Source organism: Chenopodium album, chromosome 21, assembly GCF_948465745.1.
Source record: "Chenopodium album chromosome 21, dcCheAlbu1.1, whole genome shotgun sequence".
In the NCBI taxonomy this organism is placed as follows: domain Eukaryota; kingdom Viridiplantae; phylum Streptophyta; class Magnoliopsida; order Caryophyllales; family Amaranthaceae; genus Chenopodium; species Chenopodium album.
In genome coordinates, this window is record NC_137854.1 from 40,397,539 (window position 1) to 40,408,146 (window position 10,608).

At 34.1% G+C, this 10,608-nt stretch overlaps 2 protein-coding genes and 1 pseudogene across 2 annotated transcripts; 1 reads left to right on the forward strand and 2 right to left on the reverse strand.

Moving 5' to 3' along the window:
- The first annotated feature begins 2,191 nt into the window (after window positions 1-2,191).
- On the forward strand, window positions 2,192-2,800 carry LOC145600837 (trypsin inhibitor BvTI-like). The gene has a single exon (XM_081656697.1). The coding sequence runs from the start codon at window positions 2,192-2,194 to the stop codon at window positions 2,798-2,800; it is 609 nt and encodes a 202-aa protein (XP_081512823.1).
- A 2,532-nt stretch (window positions 2,801-5,332) lies between these two features.
- Window positions 5,333-5,989, reverse strand: LOC145600838 (kunitz trypsin inhibitor 5 pseudogene; annotated as a pseudogene).
- Window positions 5,990-6,437: 448 nt separating this feature from the next.
- Window positions 6,438-9,751, reverse strand: LOC145600951 (large ribosomal subunit protein eL34). Its single transcript, XM_081656832.1, has 4 exons — window positions 9,594-9,751; window positions 9,400-9,479; window positions 6,855-6,964; window positions 6,438-6,762 (listed from the first exon to the last, which is right to left on the reverse strand). The coding sequence occupies exons 1-4, from the start codon at window positions 9,670-9,672 to the stop codon at window positions 6,669-6,671; spliced, it is 363 nt and encodes a 120-aa protein (XP_081512958.1). The 5' UTR covers window positions 9,673-9,751; the 3' UTR covers window positions 6,438-6,668.
- Window positions 9,752-10,608: the final 857 nt, after the last annotated feature.

Sequence of the window (10,608 nt, forward strand, 5' to 3'; positions counted from 1 at the left end):
TTGAAAGAACTTCCATAAAAAATTACAAAAAAAACGAGGGAAAGGAGGTCGCCTTGCCTCAAGCCACGGGAAGGCTTAATGAGGTTAGTAGTTGTATGATTGATCGCTGGTGAGTAAGAGACTGTGGTAACACAGGTTTTAATCCAACTAATCCAAGTATGACTAAAACCAAAGGAGGCAAGAGTGGCCCACAAGAAATCCCACTCGATACGGTCATAAGCTTTCTCCATATACAATTTAAGAGCTAGCCATCCTTGCTTATTTTTAGACTTAGTAAAGAGATTTAAAATCTCATGAACCAGCAAAATATTATCTTGAATAGCATGGTCAGGGGCAAAAGCATTTTGGTAAAGACCAGTAATTTTCTTAAGAAAGGGCTTAAGACGAGCAATTAAAATTTTCGAAATTTCCTTATACATATTAGTACAAAGACTAGGTCTGTATTGACTAGCTTTAGAAGGATAATCAATTTTAGGAATCAATGTAATAATCGTATGATTAAGCTCTCTTAAAAGAACACCATTAAAGAAAAAGCCTTTAATGGCTTTACATATATCTTGTCCTATAATATTTCAATGATGTTGAAAAAACTTGGGGCCATAGCCATCTGATCCAGGGACCTTATAGGGTGACATGTCAAAAAAGGCATCTTTAATTTCTTCATTCGTAATGGGACGTGTTAAATCAAGATTGTCTGTATGAGTAATAACTGGCTCAATCCAAGGAAGTGAGATAAATCGTCCCTGGGGATGTTCAGACTTAAAACGAATGGAGAATTCTTTATAGAAAAGATTAGTAATGTCGGAAGAAGTATCAACTCATTGGTTATCATCATTTTGTAGTCTGAAAATTTGTTTTTTACTTGAACGAAATTTCACAGTCTCATGAAAGAACCTAGAACTACGATCACCTTTACTTAACCATAGCATACTTACCCAAAATTTTTTACCAAAGAGAAGGAGCTTTTCTCGTTGACGAATAAGACAAGTAAGGTGTTAGCGAATATGAATATTATTTAGATAAAGAAGCAACTGAGCCTCCACTGAGAGCAATTTAGTCTAATTGAGTTTTAGCTTAATTTGAACAATTCCCATATTTAGAATGATTCCAATGTTTTAACTCGGTTTTAGCATGCTTTAGCTTTTGCAGAATACAGTAAAAGCGGGAACCAGTGAAACGAAGCTTCTAATTTTTAGCAATAATTTGTTGAGCTTCTATATCAGAAGTACATGCCTTTGAAATCTAAAAGAGGATAATTTAGGGGTCGATTATTTATTATCCGTAACCAAAACAATAGGAGCATGTTTACTACAAGAATTGGTACGGAGTATATTTATTTAAGCTACTTTCTTCATCTCTTTTCATTTGACAAGGTTTAATAAAAAGAGTAGAAATAAAATATGTAGTATGTCAGGTTAAATGAGTAGGAATAAAACATGTCTAATATTGCATGAATGTGATCGTAGAAATAATATTAGGTACTCCCTCCGTTCCCTTTTGTTTGCTACGTTTGGAATTATGCGCGGTTATTAAGAAATTGTGTAAAGTATAGATACATTAGAATAATTTAATGATTGAAAGTACAACTTTACTTTAAAAAAAGAATATTGTACATGTAGGGTGACAAAATTAAAGTAAGAAAGAAAAAGAAGAGACAAGAGAAAGAAAGTAATAATGAGCATTTGAAAACCATTAAAATAGTACTAAAAGTACAAGAAAAGTAAGGATATTTGATTATTGAAATTATAAAACAAGGGTAATTTTGTCTAAAATTTATGACTAAAAAGGAAATGTACTAAATATACAGAATATAAAGGAACACCTAAATTGGAAACGTAAAGAACAAAACGGAACGGAGGGAGTAGTACATATTTGACATGTTTTAATAAAAAAGAGTAAGTATAAAATATGTCTTATAAACGTGAAAAATAAAAAACGTAATTCTGGACATAAATTGTGAATAAAATATGTCTAATCATTACAAAATATAAAATTCGAAATAGAGATAGTATTTATATACTACTCAAAAGACCGTACTTAACCCACCACAAATAATCAAAACTATGGACGATTTGAATTAATTAATGAAACTATCCATTTACAAAATCAGACAACACGTTCTATAAATACATCCTTTCCCTTCCCACTATCCCATCCATCCTCCAAATAACACACAAAGTAGTAGCAAAAAATGAATACTCTCATCCCATTTGCACTCACCGTTCTTGTATGTCTCTCCCCTTTCCCAACGCTCACCGCCGGTGTCACAGACACCGACGGTAATCCAGTACGGAACGCTGGTGGATCCTACTATGTCGTCCCATACGGCAGTAATGGAGGTCTCAGCCTTACGCAAAGAGTAGGGAGCTCACCATGCCCACTCTATATAACTCGTACAGCCAACTCTTTTGGCGTACCAGTGAGGATGTCTTCCCCTCTTAGAATACCCTTTCTTCCGTCTTCTTCACCTATTAATATTGCCTTCATAGCGAACATTACGCTTTGCGAGGGCCGGATGTGGCAAGTGACCACCGGCGGGCAATCGTATGTGACCGCTAGTGTTTTTGAGCCCGGTAATTTCTACTACCCATTCACCATTGAGGTGGCCGGGAAAGAGAAGAATACTTACAAGATAAGGACTTATTGTACATCGTTAGAAAGTGGAGTTGAAAAATATTGTGGTGATTTAGGTATTATCAAGGAGACTGGGTTGTTGGGTGTCACAATTGAGGATCCACTTATTGTTCAGTTTAAGAGAGCTAGTAATCCTGGCAATAGTCTTGGGAAATCAATTATGTAGTACCAACGACATAATCAATTATGTGCGATGAATAATGAGTACTCTGTAGTCCGTACCTAATGTATAAAATTATATTATGAATAATGAGTACTCTGTAGTCCGTACATAATGTACTTCGTATATTATGTCATGAATAATGAGTACTCCGTAGTCCGTACATAATGTACTCCATATTATGTCATGAATAATGAGTACTCTTGTAATACATATTCGATGTATAAATGTATTATGGGAATCATTTTCAATAATCCATTCAAGTTTTATGTACGGAGGATATAATTACTTGGCTATTTTTATGTTTGGAACATTTTAGAAGGCTAACATAGATTTGTCGCTATTGTAACATTTAACAATAGGGAAATATAAAAACAGTCGAGTAATTATTTGATTGTCAAAAAAAAAATTAAAAATTAAAAAAAAAAATAAGAAGAAGAAGAAGAAAAATAACTAGAGAATATACCCCATTCTATATACTGAATTGAAATGAAAATAAATGCAATCAATAAAAGTAAGGCCTGAGAAAATATTGTAGAAAGAGTGTGGATGAAATAGTTAATAGGGAAAAAACTTGGGTGGACTTTACTCACAATTTATAGACCCAAGGCCACACGAGCCAACAAATTACTACGTATATTGAATATAGTAACACTAATTTTAACATAGTGATCTTTATTAAAAATTATATATTGTGTATCATAGATCCAACCAATACTATATTGAATATAGTGACCCTAATTTTAATGTATAGTGATTTTTATTATTCATATCATTTAACCAGCACATTAAAACTTCCAATATATAATTTTATTAATCTCTTATAATCTTTATTATAACTAGCTCAATGACTTTTATTTCAACATAATACGGAGTACTACTTTTATTTTAACATAATAACCTTTTTATTAATATAATGACCACCTTTATATTTACTTTGTAAAAAGCAACATTAAATTAATGGTCGACGACAATAAGCATAGTCCCTAATATTAGTGATTCACAATAAATTAATGTGAATCAGATCTATTTAAAAGTTTGTAAGGTGATAGAGAACGTACAATATTTATATGTAATGTTAAATTGTCATTTAGAAACTTAAGTGAAAATCAGAAAAACAAATAGATTCTTCAAATTATTGTTATGACGACTTTTGAGTGGCTACACAAAGATTGTGACCATTATTGGCATTATTCTACTTCAAATCTTAGCCCTTTACTAAATTTGACTAATCTAAGCTGTTAAATAAAATGACATAAACATTATTTAGAAGGAAAAAAAGGTTAATAATTATTTTTTAAAAAAAAAATACAATAAAAATTAAAAGTATATATATATAAGGGCACAACGTACACACCACCCAGGGGATGCTTATAAGGGCAGTAAGTCCTAATTATAAAAAAAATCCTACTCATATGACGTACTTTAGGTGCTGATTGAAATAATTTACCTTATTCAACATGTTTATCTGTATCACTCTGCATCAGTAATATAAGCATCAATGCATCATCATCAGTGTCACTCGTACTCGAGGCTAGATCAGCAAATAAATTTTCCAATGGGACTTACAACACCACATCCCCAACTAGCTGCAATACATTTCATCTCCTGTTAACATTCATCATTTATACCACTACTATATAAGGATATCGTAATCCTTTTCTCAGGATCAGTCTCCAGTTCTCTCAGAAACTGATGGTATATTATATAGACAGCCCTACGACGTTTGCACAATAATTATGATACATAGACAGCCCTATGACGTGTGGACTTCATTATTGTGCAGCAACTTGAGATTGATTTCTTGTGTTTTTACTAATTGTCGGACTATTTCTATATTTGAATCAGAACTGCAGCATCACAGACGGGAAAAAAATTCAAATACGTAGTAATTTTTCCATGTATGTACTTTATGTAGGTCTTTCTCGACTGATATTCACTTATAAAACAGGGAAGAATAGAAGTGCCAGATAATAAGGTCTAGTTTAGATGAGCTTCAAGGTTAAAAAAGACCAAAGCAAACTGAATTAACATATTATACACTGAGAGTATAAAGGAGGGATAGGGAGAGGAATAAAGCCAACCAAGTATAGAATTCCTAACCACGAAACACATATAAAGTTATGGACATGTAAGGTTTCTCTGTAAATCTGTACATATTGACCGCAATCAAATTAGTCCTTATATTTGGAACTAAAAAAATGAATAAATAAATAACTCTGATGCAAGATAGACATTCTCACGATCGCGTACGAGATACTAGAATCTGTATCAGTAGGTACTAGACAATGAACATTCATTCATCCAAACACCAACATTGAGTTTAAGTGTTGAACTCAATTACCTTAATTGCTTATTTCTGAGTTTGCATCCGCAGCATCAATGTGAACTGCTGTTAATCACAGCAGTTCTGTGAATTATCAGAGAGTTCAGAGAAGCATAAAATATACACTAGCTGGTTTATATTAGTATATATAGCTGAAGTCACAAAATGAGGAAAGGGAAAACATAAGTTCAGTCCAACAGTTCAATATATACTCACGAAGACTTTGAGCGGCTCCTAGCTTTCTTGAACATGACATGAAGAGGGCGATCTGTAAGACCCAGCAATCTACTCCCATCTTCTTGAACAAAAACACCAACATGTCCACACATTACCATACAAAATTGGCAGACATTTGGACAATACACAATCATATAGTGAAAATCATCTATATTACCCCCTCTCCCAGCCTTATCTATGTAAAACCAACTACTTATCGTCTCCTCCCCTGGATTTCCAATGGCTCCTCCAGTTGTCACATACTTCCTCCTCGTGGCATCATCTACGATTAACTGCCACCCAGCAGATTGCAGGCATACATTGACCGTATTGAAGAGGATGTTGAGGTCAGAGGAGAGAGTAACCACACGTTGGCTTGAGTCTTTGGGAAGAAACCATACAGGAAGGCCAGGGTAAATTTCCTGATCCTCCTGCACAACATGAAGAGGACAAAATGAGGTTCTGTTTTTAGGTGACATTGTTAGGCCACCACCTTGGCCTTGAGCCACCGGAAGGATGTTGTACCTTGACTTAGCTCGGAGTGGCCGGCCCTTAGTGTCAAAGACGACATTGTTAGCAGGCACAGCATTGCCAAGAGGGGGAAAGAGGATCAGGAGGAAGATTGCTGGGATTACAGAATGACTAGTAATCATATTTTGTGGGTGTTTTTTTGGAAGTTGACCAACTAAAATTGAGGGAGATGATGGAAGATTCGTGGGAGTAAGAAGATTAGGAAGCTGCTAATAGTTGAAATATTAAAATTAAGAAAAGTAGTGTAATGAGTTGTGAAACTGTTTAATAAATCTCTGGCAGTAAGGCAATACCGTGTTTAGATTGATACATTCTAAATTCTTCATAAACGTCATTAGTTAATTTCACTAGTTATACACATTTTTTTAACATTCATATTCATGCATTTTAATATACATACCGCATATTACTGCTACATGTAGACGTGTAATAGAACAATAGAACAGCAACACAACATGGATATTAAACTTCCTCTCGGAAGTCTTCAAGGCTTAAAAGCACATCTAGAGAGCACAACACCAGAAAATTACTCATAAATGCTGTTTTAAAGGTAAAAAAAATCATCTAATATTGCACAAACAATTATCTTAGATGTATTTGACATAAAATCAAGAAAATTTTCAAGGGAACAAACACAGAAAAGCAGAGTTGTCGACAAAGTTTTACTAGAAACTACGCTGAAAGTATCCAACTGTAAGATACAAATCCAATTCTCAAGACACCTCACATCACATTCCCCATTCCCATGATTGGCTTCACTGAAGCACCAAAATTTACCATCAGAATAAATGGCTTCTAAGTTCAACTCTTTCCAGCCTGCTTTTCCTTGGTTTTTTGGATTTTCAAAACCTTCTTCACAATCTTTTGCTCTTCAATAAGGAATGCTCTAATGATCCTGCGATATAAAACCAATATTAGGAATTTCCTCCAACAAACATCAATCCATCACAAACAAAATTTCATGAATTGAGGTGTGAAGAACCATACCGCTCTCTAACAGCACTACCGGACAGAACTCCACCGTAGGGACGGTTAACAGTTCTTCTGTTCCTGGGCAATCTAGACCTCTTGTACTCAGTGGGTCTCAAGTGAGGAATCTGCAAGTGCACAAATTAGGTGAACTTCAGAAATTGTGAAGAGTGACTAGTTTTACTGTATAGTTAACCAATTGACCAGCAGATTACATAACATTATAAGATGACTTGGTAACCTGATATAAAAAAAAAATAGCATTCAACACATTTATAAATAATACTCCCTCCGTTTCCCTGAAAGAACGACCCATTTGGCTTAATTTTTGGCCCAAAAAGAATGACCCATTTGCATTAAAACATCCACCAATTTGCAATAATATTTGTGCAAAATTAGCTTCCCCATATAAAAATTTGATTTTCCATGTAATCTTATTACCTTCTCTCTCTATTTTTTACAAACCTCAAGTAAATTTATCTTTCCAATATACTTTTACTTCTTTTTATTTAACTTTCTTAATACCCACGTAATCAACCCAAATGGGTAGTTCTTTCGGGGACGGAGGGAGTACATCCATAAATTTCCTTGAATGACTACCAAAAAAATCCCACGATATGATTACATAAATTAAAATTACCCACTAAATAAATAGGGGATTCAAATGTTTAGTTAACTACTATGGAGTAGACAAGTAACTGACATCGAGATTGGATATACAAATTCAAAGATACAATAATATCCACCATTAAGGAGGGAGTCAGGGAGATTGCACGCAAAGTTTAATGCTACTCTAATGCTTATCCACAGCAGTAACACCCTACAAATAATTGATTCCTGATTTCCTAATCCACTAGAAAGAGGAGAAAGTAACAAAACCCAAACCTCTGAACAGGTACAAAGAATGGAATTAATTAGAACAAAACTAATATCAAAATGTACAAAACAAACTATGCCGTCATACTACTTCTCAAAAGCCCTCAGATCTCATAGCTTTAACAAATCATGTGCAGCTCATGCACAGGGCAATCACAAAAACCATATAAATACCACCATCACAATAGATAGATAGATAGATAGATAGATAGATAGATAGATAGATAGATAGATAGATAGATAAATGTGTGTGTGTGTGTGTTCGTGAGTATATATGCATGGAGAGAAAGAGAGTTACATGAAGTGAATGGTAATGGTGGTAAGTAAAGGCTAATAGCGACAGACATCCATATGCAACTACTCAAGTACATAGATTTCCATCATTGGGCAATGCTTTCACGCATTGTATTTGACATACAAATTCCATTAGTAAGCTTCAGGGGAGGACAGACATAATAAAAGCTTAGAAGTACCACAATCATATAAAATTATAGCATCAATAGAAAGTACAAATGGCAATCATATTGCAAAAAAAAATGCATAATTCGTATCACACACTGTATGTCAAGAGATGAAAAACATGCGTAGATCTTTGGTTAAAGAGGTACGAAGTTGCTTTGAAAAACTATGCATAAACAGAGAAGTATAGCTTTGATCAAATTTAAATATGCTTCTATAAAAGGTATTCCAATAAAGTTTCCAAAATCATAGAACCATTCTACATGTATTGAAACAGAATAGGCAATGTCACCACAAGAGCTAAATGACATCTTCTATATAAATATTTTCTGTTAGTGCCCTCAGATCTCATAGCTTTTAGTAGATCATATGCAGCTATCAGCATATGGAACTTATCAAAAGGCTTTTACCACCACCGAGAAAACATAGTAGTAAGTGGAGAACAGAAGTACGAATGATGAGAAAGGTGGGAGAAAGGAGATAAGTGAGGAGATGAGATGAAAGGAATGGAAAGGAGAGGAATAAGTGGTGGTGAAGAAAGCCTAATGACAAATTACCAAATGCAGCTACTCAATATTTATGATTTTCCATCATTGGGCAGGCATTAAAAAGCTAAAGATATTCGCCTTCCACAAACACACGATAAATTGTTTCTAATTCAACATGATTCATAAAAAGAACCCCAATTCCACAATCACTTGTTAACAAGTCTCGAGTGATAATACCACACGTCACATTCGATAAAGACAAAGTAACTACAATTTCCAAGTTTAACGAAATCCAATCATGCCAGTAGCACAATAAAAACAAGCCTAAATTCAAACAATAACTCCACTGAAACTAAGAAATTCACATTAAGATTAATAGAAATCAAGCAAATGAGACCTAACAGCTGAGAATTAGACAACATTTCACAACAAAGGAATGCATATAACATTTCAGCAACATTAATCAATAATTTAAAAAAAAAAAAAACCCAGCAAAATGCATCATAAAAACAAGCAATATTACAACTTTAACATCAATTTCAGAAATGTGTCAACAATTACAGCAAATATAACCAATTACATCCTAAATCCCCTAATCAAAATTAGAGAAATTGCATCAATTAACTAATAACAGTTAATGCCCATCTACATATCATTGAAATCATACCAAAATACCCAATCAAAACATAAAAATCAACAATAAAAAAAAGCTGAAAAAGAATAAAAATGGAGAAAATTACCCCTTGAATTCTCTTGCCAGTAACAGGACATTTAGGACCACTAGCCCTCTTCTTGGTAGTCTGATAAACTAGCTTCCCACCTAAATTCATCCGCCGCCATTAAAACAACCACCAAAAAAAACATAAAAAAAAACCCCCCAAAATCACATCAAAAAATTCGAAAAAAAAAAGAGAAAAAAGATTGAAAAAAATACCAGGAGTTTTGACGATGCGATGCTGGTTAGATTTAGTGGCATAGCTATGCCTTTTACGGTAAGTAAGCCTCTGCGCCATTTTCTCTCTCCTCTAAACTCTCAGTCTATGGTTTCTCTCTAGAATTTTTTTGGGGTGAAGCGGAAGAAGGGGTTTTACGATGGTTTGGAGGTTATCATATAAAGGAAGGAACTAATCTTGTTTTGCCCTAGATCTAACGGCTGTTATCTCTTTACCCGGCCCAATCTTATTGGGTTTTGGGTTAAAAGTTTGTTTTGTTTGTTTTCATGGGCTGTAAATATATGGGGTGAGTTTAGTATGGCCCATTTAGAGGTGGATCAGTAGACTTAGCCAGGGTGGGCCTATATAAGGTTTTTTTTTTATTATTGAATCATCATTTTTGACGAGTTAAGTCAACGCATTGGAAAAAAAAAACGTCAACGCATAGGGGTTACGAAAGATAAGAAAATCCCCCTACTCCCAAACAAATGTTGGTGGGTTTAAACTTGTGACTTTAAAGTTATAAGGTGAGTTTTTCACCGACTATTAACTTGTTTGGTTGATTTTGCAACCCATTTGCCTCATTTGAGGTGGGTAGAAATTGAAATACACATTAGAAAGAATATCATTAAACACAAGTTTAATTAATGATCATAAGGTATATACATACATTAAAGAACGTAGATATCCCTTGTGTTAAGGTCTGTTCACATTTACTGAACTGAACTGAACTGATTGGAGTTGAACTGAACTGAAATTAAGCTGAAGTGAACAAGCCCTTAGTTGGTTAAAGTCATGAGGATAGTACTCAAGACTCCTGATCGAGCACACTCATCCCATCCGTAAAGACACTCCTGATCTTTGTTATGCTAGGTTTTATTACATAGTTACAACAGTTATTATAGTTATCTTTATACATAAGTATCAATGGAATACACTCTTGATTTGAGCCTTTGAGGAGTTTGACACAAATCAACACATATTATCACAATATGTAGAATGTGAAGATGTGTTTTC

Bases quoted from the DNA above. Each gene is read 5' to 3' on its own strand.
- LOC145600837 (XM_081656697.1), top strand. From the start codon at position 2,192: ATGAATACTCTCATCCCATTTGCACTCACCGTTCTTGTATGTCTCTCC.
- LOC145600951 (XM_081656832.1), bottom strand. From the start codon at position 9,672: ATGGCGCAGAGGCTTACTTACCGTAAAAGGCATAGCTATGCCACTAAA. The intron at 9,480-9,593 runs GTATTTTTTTCA...GGATGAATTTAG, and splicing joins TCGCATCGTCAAAACTCCTG to GTGGGAAGCTAGTTTATCAG. The intron at 6,965-9,399 runs GTAATTTTCTCC...GTGCACTTGCAG, and splicing joins CTGGCAAGAGAATTCAAGGG to ATTCCTCACTTGAGACCCAC.